This window comes from Myxine glutinosa, chromosome 13, assembly GCF_964187855.1.
Source record: "Myxine glutinosa chromosome 13, kmMyxGlut1.1, whole genome shotgun sequence".
In the NCBI taxonomy this organism is placed as follows: Eukaryota; Metazoa; Chordata; class Myxini; order Myxiniformes; family Myxinidae; genus Myxine; species Myxine glutinosa.
The window spans coordinates 44,779,030-44,797,642 of NC_136273.1; the positions used below are offsets into that span (position 1 = coordinate 44,779,030).

General features: G+C 50.6%; 1 protein-coding gene across 1 annotated transcript in view; it reads left to right on the forward strand.

The window, feature by feature from the left end:
• Positions 1 to 18,613, forward strand: part of LOC137438890 (uncharacterized) — a gene marked incomplete in the record, with an annotated part of 494,558 nt that overhangs the window by 200,210 nt on the left and 275,735 nt on the right. Inside the window, 2 exon segments of the mRNA XM_068134344.2 lie at positions 10,245 to 10,289; positions 15,520 to 15,573. Coding sequence (XP_067990445.2) covers positions 10,245 to 10,289; positions 15,520 to 15,573 — 99 coding nt within the window.

The window sequence follows — 18,613 nt, forward strand, 5'->3', positions numbered from 1 at the left end:
AACCCAACTGCATGTCCTTCAACTTTATTATTTCCCCCGCATGTTTCTCCACAATTTTCATCAATATCTTAAAGACATGAGGTGGCATATCACAAACACATGCAGCGGTGGATTTTTGATAAATTATAAGCTCTGAATATCATGGAACAGCCCTCGTGTCCAGATTATTTTGAACTAGGAATGTTTCAGGCAGCTTAACAACGCTCAGAGGTTTAAATCACTTTTGCTTTATTATAAAACACTCCAAGTGCGAAAGTAAAAAACAATGCTTTTATCACATAAATCCACCATCCAAAGCATGATATTAAAGCGCGGCGTTACGCGCGCTGCTTGTGAGCAAGGAGGAAGCGGACAAGCGGTAACATATGAACGTCTTTATTGTAAGACTACACTGTAACACTGAACTCCTCCGGGCTGGTCGCCCGGTGTATATCATGAGGCCACGCCTACCCCTCGGGCGTGGCCACCGCCCACTTGGTGCGTGGAATGATGTCACCACGCCAGTGGGCTTTTGTGTCCGCCACACGCGCCCCCCCAGAATTCCCGCGCACCTGGAGGGCCAGTTTGCGGGGCAGACGAATGACCCGGCCGAAGCGCCCCCTGGCGATCGGCGGCGTCCGGGGTGCAGGGATACCAGGTGGGATGCCCCTGGCTGCCCCTGGGATGGGTGCAGGACCGGGGGGCGCCGTGGCGGCGGGGCTGGGCGGTGCCGGGGGTCCGCCCGCAGGAGGGCGGCCCCGACGTGGGGGTCGGGCCACTGGCGGTGGATGGTCCACATCGAGGTGGGCCGGCTTGAGGCGGTCTACCGAAACGCGGTCAGGAGTACCGCCGATGTCCAGGGTGAAGTGCTTCGCCCCGGTCTCCAGCACGCGGAAAGGCCCGTCGTACGGGGGCCGCAGTGGTGTCCGATGGGCATCGTGGCGGACGAAGACGTACTCCGCCGTGCGAAGCTCCGGGGCGACGTGCGTCGGTGGGTGCCTGTGGCATGCCGTTGGCACCGGGGCGAACCTCTGGGCGGTCTCTTGCAGAGCGGAGCGCTGCTGTGCCGCGGACCGTGGAGTCGGGGAGGAACTCGCCCGGCACCCGCAGCGGTTGCCCGAAGACCAACTCCGCCGCGGATGCGCGCAGGTCCTCCTTGGGCGCCGTCCGGAGGCCCAGCAGGACCCAGGGGAGCCTGTCGACCCAGCCGCCTTAGCGGAGGGTGGCCCGGAGCGCGGCGTTCAATGAGCGGTGAAATCGCTCACACAGGCCGTTAGCCTGGGGGTGGTAGGCCGTGGTTCGGTGCAGCCGGACCCCGAGCCCCTGCGCAACCGCCCCCCAGAGCTCCGAGGTGAACTGGGGGCCGCGGTCGGATGAGATGTCTGAGGGGGCGCCGAACCGGGCGACCCAGGTGGCGATGAAAGCCTGCGCGACATCGGCCGCCGTTGTCGACGCCAAGGGCACGGCCTCCGGCCACCGGGTGGTGCGGTCCACCATGGTGAGGACGTGGGTGAAACCCCGCGAGGGGGGCAGAGGTCCCACCAGGTCCACGTGGACGTGGTCAAACCGGCGTTCCGGCACCGTGAACGGGGCCAACGGGGCCTGGGTGTGCCGGTGCACCTTGGCGCGCTGGCATGCGAGGCATGTCCTGGCCCAGCCGCGGACGGCCTTCCGGAGGCCATGCCAGACGAACTTGTCGGCGATCAGCCTTTGGGAGGCCCTCGCGCCCGGGTGGGACAGGCCGTGGATGGCGTCAAACACCTGGCGCTGCCAGCCCGCGGGCACAATGGGGCGAGGACGCCCGAGGGAGACGTCGCACAAGAGGGCCGCGCCCGCGCCGTCGAACAGCACCTCGGTGACGCGGAGGCCCGTGACGGCGGTCCGCAAGGCCTGGACGTCGGGGTCAGCGGCCTGGTCCGCTGCCATCCGGGCATAGTCGATGCCGAGGTGGACTGCGTGGGCGACGGCCCGGGAAAGGCAATCCGCCACCGGGTTGTCCTTCCCCGCGACGTGCTGGATGTCCGTCGTGTACTCGGACACGGCCGAGAGGTGACGCTGCTGCCGGGCCGACCACGGCTCGGTGACCTTGCCCATCGCGAAGATCAGCGGCTTGTGGTCGACGAAGGCAGTGAACGCCCGGCCCTCGAGCAGATGGCGGAAGTGCCTGACCGCCAAGTGAAGTCCGAGCAACTCGCGGTCGAAGGTACTGTAACGGCGTTCGGGCGGGCGAAGCTGCCGGCTAAAGAACGCCAGCGGTTGCCAAGCTCCACGCACCCATTGCTCGTGCACCGCGCCCACCGCGTCGTCCGAGGCATCGGTGGTGAGGGCGATCGGTGCATCGGGCGCCGGGTGCGCGAGCATGGTGGCGTTAGCCAAGGCGAGCTTCGCGCCCGTGAACGCCGTGTCCATCTGCTCGGTCCAGGTAACGTCGCCTTTGCCCGGCTTACCTCGGAGAGCTTCGTGCAGGGGGCGCAGGAGCTGGGCGATACGGGGCAGGAACCGATGGTAAAAGTTCACCATGCCCAGGAACTCCTGCAGCCCTCTGATCACGTCGGGGTCACCAGTAAAGCGCGGCATTACGCGCGCTGCTTGTGAGCAAGGAGGAAGCGGACAAGCGGTAACATATGAACGTCTTTATTGTAAGACTACACTGTAACACTGAACTCCTCCGGGCTGGTCGCCCGGTGTATATCATGAGGCCACGCCTACCCCTCGGGCGTGGCCACCGCCCACTTGGTGCGTGGAATGATGTCACCACGCCAGTGGGCTTTTTTGTCCGCCACAATATCATGATATCTATCATATCTGATATGATGTAAGATATCATATCACATATCGATTAATAAAATAATTCACATTCCGCTGATCTCTTTTGTGGGGAGAACCCCCTGCCTTGAGCTTCACAAGCGAGGCGCATGGCGGTGCCGGGCTTTGACCAGCACAGTCTGTCATCGCCATCATTTCACACTATGGGAGTGCACAGGTCTTTTATAACTACGAGTGAGCCCGTTGGTCCAAATGGACCAAATTTTAATCGGCTTTCATGGCCTTGCAGCATACCTGCCTGCTATCGTGCTCGAGTTGGAATAAATGCTTTGTAAAATATTATCATTGTTTTTGTTATTTCTTTAGTAATGAGAATGGCATGCCACGGAAGGACCCGTTAAGCTGCTCTATACACCTTAACATGGCGTGCGTTTAGAAACGTGAGAATTCTTCTGGATTCTTTGTAGTTAATGAACCTAATTAACTCAGGAGATCATAACAATCATTTCGTGAGAACTACACAAATCAGAAATTCCATATCAGAAAGCTACAGTAGAACCACACACACACACACATACACACACACACACACACACACACACACACACACACACACACACACACACACCTACAAAATTCATCAATTTATAGCAGAAGGAACAGCTGGGCAAGTCCTTTCACGAGTTCCTCTATATGACCATTAGTCATCGCGAATCTGCTGAACTGTTGGACCAGGGAAGAACGCAAGGAACAGCAGAAACTTCCAAGAACGCACGAAATGCCGTTTCTGACGATCAATTTTTGAAAATTTAATGGGGGAGGACCCCCAGACCCCCCTTCAACTCCCCCCCTCAGTGCTATTGTTTCATGCACCCCCCCCCCTTCTTGAAATTCCTGGATCCGCCCCTGACATGTCCCATCAATTTTATGTCTCCATATTTATCACACTCCAGAGGGTGTGCTTTATGTTTGTGTCAAGGTATTGACTCGCATTTTAAAGATTTAATATAGCATTATTTTGTAAACTTTTAACTGTGATGATTCTTGACTGTGATGTATTGTCCTTATCTGGGAGAAAAAAATAAATCAGAAACAGTTGTACTGAAGCGTGGTGTTACGCGCGCTGCTTGTAAGCAAGGAGGAAGCGGACAACGCGGTAAGTTGTAAGAGTCTTTATTCAAGAGCTCCACTGTAACACTGGAGCGTTCCGGGCTGCGCGCCCGGTGTATATCCCGCGGCCACGCCTACCCCTCAGGCATGGCCGCCGCCCACTTGGTGCGCAGAATGATGCCCTCGCGCCAGTGAGCTTTCGTGTCCGCCACACGCGCCCCCCCCCCCCCCCCGAATTACCACGCACCTGGAGGGCCAGTTTGTGAGGCAAACGGATGACCCGGCCGAAGCGCCCTCTGGTGACTGGCGGCGTCTGGGGTGCAGGGATGCCAGCTGGGATGCCTCCGGCTGCACCCGGGATGGGTGCAGGCTCGGGGGGCGGCGTGCCGGCGGGGCTGGGCGGTGCCGGGGGTGCGCCCGCCGGGGGGCGGCCCCGACGCGGGGATCGAGCCACCGGCGGTGGGTGGTCCACGTCGAGGTGGGCCGGCTTGAGGCGGTCTATGGAGACACGGTCAGGAGTGCCGCCGATGTCCAAGGTGAAATGTTTCACCCCGGTCTCCAGCACGCGGAAAGGCCCGTCGTACGGGGGCCTCAGTGGTGTCCGGTGGGCGTCGTGCCGGATGAAGACGTATTCCGCCGTGCGAAGCTCCGGGGCGACGTGCGTAGGTGGGTGCCCGTGGTGCGCCGTGGGCACCGGCGCGAACCTCTGGGCGGTCTCCTGCAGTGCGGAGCGCTCCTGCGCCGCGGACCATGGTGCCGTGGATTCGGGGAGGAACTCGCCCGGCACCCGCAGCGGTTGCCCGAAGACCAACTCCGCCGCGGATGCGCGCAGGTCGTCCTTGGGCGCCGTCCGAGGCCCAGCAGCACCCAGGGGAGTCTGTCGACCCAGCCGCCGTCGCGGAGGGTCGCCCGGAGCGCGGCCTTCAACGAGCGGTGGAACCGCTCGCACAGGCCGTTAGCCTGGGGGTGGTAGGCCGTGGTGCGGTGCAGCTGGACCCCGAGCCCCCACGCGACCGCCCCCCAGAGCTCCGAGGTGAACTGGGGGCCGCGGTCGGACGAGATGTCCGAGGGGGCGCCGAACCGGGCGACCCAGGTGGCGATGAATGCCTGCGCGGCGTCCGCCGCCGTCGTCGACGCCAAAGGCACGGCCTCCGGCCACCGGGTGGTGCGGTCCATCATGGTCAGGACGTGGGTGAAACCCCGCGAGGGGGGCAGAGGTCCCACCAGGTCCACGTGAACGTGGTCAAACCGACGTTCCGGCACCGCAAACGGGGCCAATGGGGCCTGGGTGTGTCGGTGCACCTTCGCGCGCTGGCATGCGCGGCACGTCCTGGCCCAGCCGCGGACGGCCTTCCGGAGGCCATGCCAGACAAACTTGTCGGCGATCAACCTCTGGGAGGCCCTCGTGCCCGGGTGGGACAGGCCATGGATGGCGTCGAAAATCTGGCGCTGCCAGCCCGCGAGCACGATGGGGCGAGGCCGCCCAAGGGAGACATCACACCAGAGGGCCGTGCCCGCGCCGTTGAACGGCACCTCGGTGACGCGGAGGCCCGTAACGGCGGTCTGCAAGGCCTGGACGTCGGGGTCGGCGGCCTGGTCCGCTGCCATCCGGGCATAGTCGATGCCGAGGTGGACCGCGTGGGCAACGGACCGGGGAAGGCAATCCGCCACCGGGTTGTCCTTCCCCGCGACGTGCCGGATGGCCGTCGTGTATTCGGACACGGCCGAGAGGTGACGCTGCTGCCGGGCCGACCACGGCTCGGCGACCTTGCCCATCGCGAACACCAGTGGCTTGTGGTCGACGAAGGCCGTGAACGCACGGCCCTCGAGCAGATGGCGGAACTGCCTGACCGCCAGGTGGAGCCCGAGCAACTCGCGGTCGAAGGTACTGTTCCGGCGTTCGGGTGGGCAAAGCTGCCGGCTGAAGAACGCCAGCGGTTGCCAAGCTCCATGCACCCATTGCTCGTGCACCGCGCCCACCGCGTAGTCCGAGGCGTTGGTGGTGAGGGCGATCGGTGCATCGGGCGCCGGGTGCGCGAGCATGGTGGCGCTAGCCAAGGCGAGCTTCGCGCCCACGGACGCCGCGTCCATCTGCTCGGTCCAGGTGACGTCACCTTTGCCCGGCTTCCCTCGGAGGGCCTCGTGCAGGGGGCGCAGGAGCTGGGCGATGCGGGGCAGGAAACGATGGTAAAAGTTTACCATGCCCAGGAACTCCTGGAGCCCCCTGATCGTGCGGGGGCGCGGAAACCCCTTCACCTCCTCCACCTTGGCCGGTAGGGGGACGGCCCCGTGCCTGGTGACGTGGTGCCCCAAAAAGTCGATTTCAGTGACACCGAACCGGCACTTGGCGGGGTTCACGATCAGGCCGTGCTGGCCCAGGCGTTCGAAGAGCTTGCGGAGATGGTGGAGGTGCTCTTCGCGGGACGCGCTTGCGACGAGGATATCATCCAGATAGACGTAGACGAAATCCAAGTCGCGCAAGGCGCTGTCCATGAGGTGCTGGAACGCCTGAGCCGCATTCTTCAAACCGAAGGGCATCCAAAGAAATTCGAAAAGACCGAACGGCGTGATGACAGCTGTCTTCGGGATGTCCTCTGGCCTGACGGGGACCTGGTGGTAGCCGCGTATGAGGTCCACCTTCGAGAAGAAGGACATATTCGCCAAGAGGGCGGAAAAGTCCTGAATATCAGGGATGGGGTAGCGGTCGGGGGTGGTGGCGTCGTTGAGACGGCGGTAGTCCCCGCACGGTCGCCATCCCCCGCCGGGCTTGGGCACGATGTGGAGCGGCGACGCCCAAGCACTCTCGGAGCGCCGCACGATGCCGAGCCGCTCCAGCGTAGCAAACTCCGCTTTAGCTATGGCGAGCTTCGTCGGCTCGAGGCGGCGTGCCCGGGCATAGACCGGTGGCCCGGCGGTGGGGATGTGATGTTCCACCCCGTGCTTGACGGCCCCCGCCGAGAAGGTGGGCCTCGTGAGGGCCGGGAAACGGGCGAGGAGGCGGGTGAATTCGTCCGCTGCCGGAAGCGTGCAGATGAACCTGGCCGGAACCGAACCGCTCAGCAAGCTGCTCGGCGAGCCGCTCGATGAGCCGCTCCGTGAGCTGCTCAACGAGGCGGGCAGCGCGCACGCGAGCGAGCTGAACGTCTCAGCCTGGACAAGCCTTCTGTGCTTTATGTCCACCAAGAGGCCATTGGCACAAAGGAAGTCCACGCCAAGCAGTGCCATAGGCACGTCGGCAGTCACGAATGACCATCGGAAAACCTGCTCTCCGAACCGCAGAGAAAGGCAGCGTTTTCCGTACGTGCGAATGGACGTACCGTTGGCGGCAAGCAGCGTGGGGCCCCGGCCCGCGGTCTGCTTGTCGAACGTACCAGCGGGAACGACACTCACCTGCGCTCCCGTGTCGCACAGGTAACGGCGCCCGGATAAGGTGTCCGTTATGTACAGGAGGCTGTTTAATCGGCCGGCGCTCAGTGCCACTCCCGAGGGCCGGCCCGGGCATTTCCCGACCTGCCGAATGAGCACGGCGGGCGACATTGCCGGGCCTCGTGGCCGAACCTAGCGTGGAAATGGCACCAGGTTTGCGGCGAAGCCGGAGGCCGCGGTTTCCGCGGTGGTGGTGGGCATGGCGTGGCGGCGGCCACGCGGCGTACGTCAGCCTCGGGATCCCCGAGGTGTGGTGCATCAACATCAGGGTCAGCCTCTGGATGCGCGACGGCCGCCTCAAAACTCGCCTGCGCGTCCAAAGCCGCGAAGAACCTGTCGGCCTCGGCAGCGAGCGCTCGGGGTTCCGTCGTCACAGAACCGGCCAACGCGAGGCGGACTCGTGCCGGCAGCTGGCGTCTAAGTAACGCCCGGAAAAGAGCGTTCGGGGTTTCGTCGCCCATCAATGACAGCATATGGTCCATGCGGACCGACAGTCGCGTGTCACCGAGCTCGGGGAGGTCCAGGAGGCGGTCGGCCCGTGCGTCCACCGTGAGGCCGAACGTGGCGAGGAGGAGACGCTTGATCGCCTCGTACCTGCCATCGGCCGGTGGGTTCCTCAGGACTGACAGGACTCGGGCGGCCGTGCCGGGCCCGAGGGAAGCGACCACGTGGCAGTACCTGGTCTCGTCCACCGTGATGCCTCAAAGTCGAAACTGGGCTTCTGCCATCAGGAACCAGCCTTCGGCTTGCGTCTCCCAGAACTCGGGGAGTTTCATTTGGACCGCGTTGTTTGCCATTGCGATGGCGTATTCGGGTGGTCAGCGACGGCTGACCAGAACGTCGGAGGGTCACCAATGAAGCGCGGTGTTACGCACGCTGCTTGTAAGCAAGGAGGAAGCGGACAACGCGGTAAGTTGTAAGAGTCTTTATTCAAGAGCTCCACTGTAACACTGGAGCGTTCCGGGCTGCGCGCCCGGTGTATATCCCGCGGCCATGCCTACCCCTTGGGCGTGGCCGCCGCCCACTTGGTGCGTGGAATGATGCCCTCGCGCCAGTGAGCTTTCGTGTCCGCCACAGTACCTTTGTTTTGATAATACTTTTCATGCCGAATCCGCAGGTTTCCTCTTGTACATTTGTTTTTGTTGCCGACATGATAGGAATTTCCTAAAACAAAGATTGAGCATTAATCCACGTTCATAAGCACATTGTTCAAATAATTAATATAATTTAATACAAAATTTAAGCCTGATGTTGGCATAGCGGTTAGGGCGCATGCTTGGGATCCTGAGTTTGAATCGCGATCGCTGAATTAATGCCAGGGGGGGCAGGGGGGGGTTGACTCAGCCTGTCATCCTTCTGAGGTCGGCAAATTGAGTACCAGCTTGCTGGGACGAATGATCCCGGTGTATACCCCGGTTTAGAATAGGTACACCGTATCCCTGCGCATCGTAAGAGCGTGACCAAGGGTTGGCGTCAGGAAAGGCATCCGGCCATAAAAACATTGCCCCAAACAGGGAACCATGATTGTCATGGGGCCCGCAAGGCTAACCCCTGCTCTCGCGGGGAAAATGGCCTTAAAACGATCATTCTATATTTTATTCAAGGTATTGACTTGCTCTTTTTCCATCCTTAAGTTCTGGTTTTTCTCCAATTCCCCCACTTCCTTAAGCAATTGCCATTCCCAAGTCACTTTTTCTCCAAGTGCCTATATCTTCGCCACTGTTATTCCAGATGGTTTTGATTATAATTCATCATCAAATACAACTATATATAATTTATTTGTAATTCTTTTAATAATTGTAGTGATAACAATTGGAAGTTTTTGAATGTTGGAATTAAAGGAAGCGGAAACACTTTGGCTAAGTGCAGAATGATAAAGTAGATCCTGCTGCCCACTAAAGACCTCCCACAGGGTAGGCCGTACTGCAGTGCCCATAGCCACGTGAACATTATCATGTTCTCACCCTCTATGGGCCAGCTTACCCGGGAGGAGTACCATCCATGAATGCATGTTTCTGACTGGTGTTCCGTCAGCAGCACGGAGCAGATGTGAACTCCGAGTGAGATGGTGATGTCTCCTTGAGGCTTTATGCAACTGCCATCTATAATAATACGAGTTCCATTGCAAGGAACTTCAACGCAGAACGAGGTCATTATTCCCATGAAGCCCGAACACTGCCAACCTGTGGTTGTTTTTCCGTGTTCTGTCCTATTTAAAATGTGAGTGTCAAGCAAGGAAGCAGCACTTACCATTTATAAAGCCTTTGGTATGGCTCGGCCAGGCTTAGCACCACTGACCTCCCAGATTCAGAGCGTGTGCTCCAACTATTACACAACTATGTTTGGTATAAAAATATATAAACTCCTTCCCTGTTGTGGAAACAAAAATTATGCAAATAGGACGTGTCTGCCACACACCATCTGGCATGTGATCTATTTGCCTCTCTGGAGATGCAACTGTGATAATAGGATAGATGCGGCACATTTGACTGCGGGGTACATGCTCCCCCGTCCCAAAACAGTGAAGGAGTTTATAGTTTCATGTTAGTGTATCATTGTACTTTTTAATGTATGTCTGCTTCTTATTTTCCTACTTATTCCAAATTTCATTGTTATTATGTTTATGAATAATATTATTTCACATAACTGTCGTGCTCTTGTTGTAATTGAACATATGCGTGTTTATTATTATTAATTTGGAGAGGCTCATCATGTGCACAGTTCAAGTTGTATTTTTTACATCTAAAAGCAGAATTATTACTAATAAGAATTAAATGTCTCATGAGAAATTTGTGGCAGCTTACTTTATGTCCATGGCATCATATTTGATTACACCATTTGTCATTATATGTACCAGAATCGGTCGGATATCGTATCCTTTCTAAATAATATTGGCATTTTATAATATGAGAATCAATAAAACTACAATCACTCATGATGTTATTTTACCTTGTTCTTCTCAGGGAATCCCAGGACCCCAGGGTGCTGTTGGACCTCCAGGAGAAAGGGTTTGTAACTTTGACATTTCCCAGATGTTTGTGTTTCTAAGCAAATGATGGAAAGTGTGCTTGGAGAGAAGTGTCACATTTTTTACTCTCTCATCGTTTTTGTCTTCCTCTGGGATGTGCCAGAAACAGTTCACATACATGTCACATGACATCAAATAATCCTACTTTAGTATCCCAGCAAAATCCAAGCTTAAAATAACTGAAGAATTGTGCATGATCATCGATGGCATCATATGTCATTATGTCCATGGCATCATATGCTGTATAAGTCTGTAAAGTACAACCACTGTATAAGTCTCCCGAAAGTTGTATTTTAATGCTGATGTTGGTTTAAAGAGAAGATTGATGTTGGTTTGATGCCCAGCTCCTGGTGGGACTTCTTGGAACTGTCCACTGCAGAATCTGCACACGGCGTCGATGTTGACTTAGCTCTTGGTTACTGATGCTGGCCTGCCACTGTTGCCCTTGCTCTGGTTGTGCACTGTACCCTTGTGCTCCAAAATGTTTCACAATATGTTGAATGGCACAACTTGCGGGTCCATCACGTGTTCTGAGGTCGTATTCCCGGCAGAACCTCCGGCGCGTCTCCACATATGATTTAGTCTCATACCACAGAGCCACCACTTTTGTCTTCTCCTCCACTGTCAATGGCATAGTTGAGCTATGAAGCTCGAAATCCCAGGGAACAAATACCACGATAACACCACCAAACCCTGAAAAGGAAAACGGCATATGTCAAAAATCAAAGAAGTAGCAGGAAGTCAAATTTGTATCAATCTTTTTGAAACACCCTGAATGTATGTATGTTTGTATGTATATATATATATATATATGCATGCATGGACACAAACAACTGGAGGTTTGAGCACACACATCCAGATATTTCGCAGGTTCAACTGGAACGGCACTCGGTAGAGTGCATACCGCCGCCAGGCTGAACAGTTTGTTTTGTATCCCAATGATAGGCTGGATCTGGATTCGGACATGAACCAAAATCGAATCGGCTCGTTCTTGTCACCGAACCAACTCATTCACCTCGTTTAGTCATACGTCATCCATAACTGTTTTAAATATCATGTTATATATCGCATTTCGCCTGATCCCTCAATGGTGAAGAATCACTTAAAAATTAAATAACTCTCGTATCCAAATCCATATTCAGATCTTCACCAAAATCGAATCAATTCGTCCTTGTTACACACCCAATCTGTCCACCAAGTTTGGTCTAATTCATCCCATTACGTTTTGAGATATCGTGCTATATATCGGTTTTGGCCCTATCATTCAATGGTGAAGTATCAATTAAAAATTAAAAAATTCATGTAGCCGAATCCATATTCAGATCTTCAACAAAATCGAAGCAATTAGTCCTTGTCACACACACCACTTCTCGACCAGGTTTAGTCCAAATCCGTCCATAACCTTTTGAGATATCCTGCTGTATATCAGTTTTTACCCTTTCTCCTAATGGTGAAGAATCACTTAAAAAATTCTAGTAGCCGGATCCGAATCCGGATCTTCACCCAAATCTAATCATTTCGTCCATGTCACATACACTACTTCTCTGCCAAATTTCGTCCGAATCCGTTCACAACTTTTTTGAGATATCTTGTTCACAGACAGACAGACAGACAGACAGACAGACAGACAGACAAACTAACAGACAGGGGTGAAAACATAACCTCCATCCACCTTTGGTGGCGGAGGTAACAAATCAGTTGGAATCTTGACTGCGCTTAGTGACATAGGGATTCGTCAGGCAAGGTATATCTTAAAACTTTGGTAAATGAGATTTTGTCACTGTGGAAGATTTGCTTAATTTTATGTACCACAGCCCCACAGCACACAACATTGAAAGCTTGTTAAGTTTGTTTTTCATTCAACGAAAAGCAAGAATTTGAAAAAGATTTCTTTTATTTTATTTTTTACATCCCACAAATAGACACTGACGATAACTTTTAAATCACTGCAAAGCCTTGAGTAAACTGGAAAAGATATATTATTTCAGCTTGAGTTACCACATCCCAGTGTTGAACTACGTGCCTTGGATTGCACCAAGCTTCACAGCTGTTTCCACAAGGCCTCCAGGATTGATGGCGAATGGATTGCAGGTGCTCGTCCATGCATCATGCCAGTGCTCAGCTGGGCCACAGTGAGGCAATAGCACACTTAGGGCGGAATTGAAACCAACTTAACACCCCACTTTGCAGCTCAATACTCAAGGCTCAGTTCACTTCCTGGTTGGCAGCCATTTTGGTCGATCGATGGTGCAAGTTTCCCCTTGTTGATAGCAATCAATATAATCATAAAAAAGATGGTGCAATTATTTGTTACCTGGCTGGAATGATTTGATCATTGATAAAGATCAAAATAGTAGATGTATTATTTTACCCATGAAGGCTTTACTACGACTAACCATTTTTACATGCAATTTACTGCCTTGAGTAGTCCAGATTATTGTCCCCCGTCGCACCGCGGAGCGAAAGGGGGACTATGGTTTTCCCTTCCGTCCGTGCGTGCGTGCGTGTGGGCGTGCGTGCGTGCGTGCGTGCATGCGTACGTGCGTAAGCGAAGGACCAAATACTAATTTGGTGTGTGGGTTCAACCCACGTCAAAATCCAAGATGGCCGCCGCCATGTATGTCTGAACCTTGTGAGCGGAATATCCTGAAAAATAAGCGAAGTACCAACTTCTAATCTTGTGTGTGGGTGTATCTATGCATTTAGGAAGAACGCTATTAAAAATTGGGTCGCCACGTCAAAATTCAAGATGGCCACCACCATATATATGTCTGAACCTTGTGAGCGGAATATCTTGAAAAATAAGCGAAGTACCAACTTCTAATCTGGTGTCTGGATGTATCTTGGCACAAGGAAGAACGCTATTGAAAATTGGGTCGCCACGTCAAAATCCAAGATGGCCGCCACCATATATATGTCAACCTTGTGAGCGAAATATCTTGAGAAATAAGCGAAGTACCAACTTCTAATCTGGTGTGTGGGTGTATCTCGGCCTAAGGAAGAACCCTCTTGAAAATTGGGTCGCCACGTCAAAATCCAAGATGGCCGCCGCCATGTATGTCTGAACCTTGTGAGCGGAATATCTTGAAAAATAAGCGAAGTACCAACTTCTAATCTGGTTTGTCGTTGTATCTAGGCATAAGGAGAACGCTATTGAAAATTGGGTCGCCAAGTCAAAATCCAAGATGGCCACCACCATATATATGTCTGAACCTTGTGAACGAAATATCTTGAAAAATAAGCGAAGTACCAACTTCTAATCTGGTGTGTGGGTGTATCTAGGCATAAGGAAGAACCCTATTGAAAATTGGTTCGCCACGTCAAAATCCAAGATGGCCGCCACCATATATATGTCTGAACCTTGTGAGCGAAATATCTTGAAAAATAAGCGTAGTACCAACTTCTAATCTGGTGTGTGGGTGTATCTAGGAATGACCCAAAACACACTTCAAAAGCACCCAGGAATGGTTCAAGACAAAACGCTGGACTGTTCTGAAGTGGCCAGCAATGAGTCCAGATCTAAATCTCATTCAACACCTGTGAGGAGATCTGAAAACAGCATTTAGGAGAAGGCACCCTTCAAATCTGGGAGAACTGGAGCAGTTTACACAAGAAGAGTGGGCCAAGCTGCCCGTAGAGGAGTAGGAAGCTCATTCATGGCAATAGGAAGTGCTTGACTGCAGTTATGTTGTCCAAAGGCTGTGCTACCAAATATTAAATGTGGAGTGTCAATAATTTTGTCAATGCTATTTCTTTTTATTTTCTGATTTAAAAGGATATATTAAGTTTTAAAACAAAAACAACGGTTCTGTAATATTAACAGTGAAATAAAGAATTGTGGAGACCAAATACTTTCGTCAATTTCAACTTATTTTTCGAGAAAATTGTGAGTTCTTTGAAAAAAGTGTAAGGGTGCCAATATTTTTGGCCAGGACTAGATACTCAGCAGAAATTTCCACACCCTGAAACTGAGTGACTGCCTTTCCCGGATTGGTTCTTTGCCACAGAAACTTTCACGACTTGACGTGAGCAATCCAATGCTTGGTCAAGACAAGTTGGTGTTCATGGAATACTTAGCCTACACAGTCGACTTGGTGTGAGCCAAGCCAACTCTTCTGTTTTTTTTTTTTTTAAGGGATTTTTCATTGATCCATATATGGCTGCCAGACCATGTGATGGATGATGACATAAATTAACATTCTCCAAGTTGACCAGACTAAGAGTTGTACTTGTCGAATTAGGACATCATAATGAAGGCACCAATGATGTCATCATTAACAACATTTACTCTCCATGCTGTTATTTACAATGAGTCAAGTTTCAATTTTTTCCATGGAGCGGTTTCAGAGATTGAGGTCCAAATTTTTTCGGTTTTTCCAAGAATGGTGCCTGCACCACGTGACCTATTACGTCATAATTAACACTAAAAAAATCTACACGAGTAGACACTTCCCATGGTGAAAATTTTGTGTCAATCAGACCAAGTTGCCGAGAAAATGAATTTTAAAAATGCAGACACATACGGACGTAGGCATTCGACAGCTTAACCCCGCTGTTCGCTTTGCGAGCGCAGGATAAGACACAACAAACCAATATGCACTTTATATAGATGTGCAGCAGCTTTGAGATTCAGCTGGAATGAATATGCAAAGAGGAAAGAAGTCGACTAACATTTAGTATTGAATCGTTATTTCGTGCCAAAGGTTTGCAATATTACTGTCAATTTGAGACTTTCAAAGTCAACTCTGGATATTTTCTCTAAGGCTTTGAATAAACGGAAAGATTATTGGCAGATCAAGTCTTAAAATTTGTAATTGCAGAATGTTACACCTGATAAGATCAACCAAACATGGTGCAGTATTAGTGAGGGCCGAGCTATGTATGCGGCCAACACTGGACCACCAACCACATATAAACTAAATAAATAAACAGTTGTGAATTTATCTCCTGTGATATTTAATTATTACTCCATTTGTGGTTGTGGAAGCATCAGGGTGCTGACGACACGTAAATGTTTCCATGGCGAAGAACTAATCCTAGATAGGTGGCAACTCTGTCGTAACGTCTATAAATTTCTGCTGAGCTGCCATGGGAATGGAACCTACACCAAGCCACTCACCATGTCCCATTACTTTTGATAATATAGCATGTATGCAGTGTAGATTAACCCATTTTTCTTCTATGCCGACATTTTCTTCTCTGCTTTGCAGGGTCCGACTGGAAAATCTGGTCTTCCGGGTGTACCGGGGATAGATGGACCGCCTGTGAGTTATTTTTCAAAAGGAATTGCTGTTTTTCCATTTGCAGTGTTTACCAATCACAGTGACCTGCCAGAATAAAATGACACCCCTGATTGTAACATCGGTTGGCATGTTCTTTTCCATCACACATTGCTTGAACCCATGAAGGTATCAAATTCATAATATTCTGTATGATACATTGATCCAGATGTTGCCAAATGTGGAGTACATTTTGTTTCAGCTCTTGGATATTACTTGGCATGAAGAGGTCAGCTTTTCGACCGCTCCCGATCCATATGTCCCAAGAGATGATCGATGCTATTCAAGTCAGGATTCGATGGTGCCCAGAGAAGCAGCTGCAGCCCACTCCATGTCTTGCAATTAGATTTGGATCTGGATTTATGGCATGTGGCACCATCTTCCTGCACTAAAATACGTCTATATTACAAAGTGCCTCCCTGGTACACAAGAAACCCCATTAACACTATTACCATCAAGGCATTTTGCAGTACGGAACATATTTACTGCAAGAGAATGGTGCCACATGCCATATGTTCCGAACCACTTCTACATTTAATTGAACAGATGGAGCGGGCTGCAGCATCTTCCCCGGACACCTTTAAATATGGGCTTGAACACTATTGATCAGGTCTGGGAACATATTGATCTGGAGTTGTGAAAACACCAAACTCTGCCAGATAACACCCAAGGGCTGCAACAAAACCAACTATCCGGATCAGTCTGTGATACAGAATGTTATTGTTTTGATACTTTCACGGGTTAAAGTACTGTATGATACCAAAGGACATGTGACCACATACTCATATATGTAATATATTTGATTGTGTTCATATAACAGATCGTTAAAATAAAGTTTAGTTTGCAATCATAGATGTTCATTTTATTCAGTTTGGGCAATATATGTATTTTAAACTGTTTATCTTTGTAATAATAAATGTCAGTGTGTCGTTGATTGTTGTCTCCAAATGTGGTTTCAGAATGTGGAACGGAGCATTCCCCCCCCACCCCCTGGTCTCGATGTATCCACCTTTGTGTGTGTGTGTGTGTGTGTGGCTCCTCCATAACTTTAAAACCATGAAACCTAGCAGTTTGAAACCTTGTATACATACTAAGGGAACTCCAAGGGAGTGCATGAATGAAAACTGGGTGTTTGTGTAAATTAAGCACCGCTTTTGAAGATAATTTATGGGGTGTTTGTCGCAAAAATTGAGAGACAAAGTCAAAACACCATCTCATTCATAACACCATCCAATTATATCAGTGCAATCAGCTGCCTTGTGTCTTTAAAAAGAAAATTCTCATTTATTACCTCAACCACGGAGGTGGACGGAGGTTATGTTTTCACCTCTGTCTGTTGGTCTTTTTGTATGTCTGCTTGTTTGTGAACAGGATATCTCAAAAAGTCGTGGACGGACTTGGCCGAAATTTGGTAGAGAGATTGGCTTTGTGACGAAATTATTAGATTTTGGTGAAGATCCAGATCTGGATGCTAGAAATTTAAAAGTGATTCTTCACCATTGAGACATGGAGCCAAAAACTGTATTTCAAAAATATATAAAATATATGAAAATAAATAAAAAAAATAATAAAAAAATAGCATATTTGAAAAAGGTTGTGGACGGGTTATGACAAAACTAGGTGGATGGGTTGGGTAGGCAACAAGAACAAGCCGATTCAATTTTGGTTCAGGTCGAATCCAAACTCTTGTTGATATTTGTTTTGATTTTTCTTTCTTCTCCCATTAAAAATGTAACCCTGTACTGTAAAATAAAAAATGTAAAATGTAACCGGAACTCAACGATAATTGCGATACATCTACCATTCAGCTGTTAATGATGTGTTGACAAATGTCAAAGTTTAAAGCCTCAACGTTGGACCACCCGCAGAGTATAGCTTTGAAGTTTTTATTTAATATTTCCGACAGGATGGTGCACTTATCTTTGTGCTGCCGAGCCAGGTTTGATTCTAAACCTGAGTATAAAATGTCAGATTGTTGTTTATCAGGTGTGGTGTTGCATCACTGAGCGTGCATCATTAGCTGCTGGACATTAGTGATCCCACGGTGACCTTTGACAGATTACATGAGGTATGGCCGCCACCCAAATGTGAAACGTAAAGGTCCACAGACAGGATTTTTTTTTGATGTGATTGAATTGATTTTCAAGTAATAAACAAATAACTGAACGTGGTTATTAGTTCTAATATTTTTGAGGTGTTGCAGTTAAAAAATCAAACCTGTTGGGTAACGCTCCTAAAAATGTCTATGCTCATGACGTCATCTGCGTGACGTAATCAAAGGCAAGGTTGTGTCAGCACGCAATGGATAATGACCCCACAATTTGCTTCAGACTTGTCAGAAAGTGAATCTGACTAAGATTTTTCTGATCAAGATAACTGATAGTCAAAATGATTTTATCAGCAGCAAAAATATTCTCAAGATGATGTGGCGGGTCACGTGGGTAATCAAATCGCCATTTGGGTTAGGGTTGTTAGGGTTAGCAATTATTTGCAAGTTATGCAAATTATGCAATTTCTTCAAACACAGCAATTATTTTATCCACATGAAGCGATTATTTCTGAAGTTATGCCAACACCTGGTAAAAGTAAAACACAAAGCCTGTAAGGAAAGCTGATGATTACTAGTTCAGGTTATTCTCATACATTTTACTTTTCTTCTGAAATAGGCACAAGGGAGGTAATGGGTACGAGAAATTATGCAAATATGACACCAAATAGACACAATTTCTCGAGGCCGAGCTGTGCCTGAATGTCGTACACTCCTGCACACTCCTGCCGAGAAGAAAAAGAGAGAAAAACACACACACACACACACACACACACACACACACACACACACACACACACACACACACACACACACACACACGACAACAACGGCAAAATTGTGCATGCACAATCAAATTGACCACTTAAGTCCACGAAGATTCGAAGCATGAAGAGATTTTTTCAGCACTAACAAGACAATCATAATCAACAAAGCTCTCCAATCCATCATGTGCTGAGGAAGACTGGAACAGTAAGT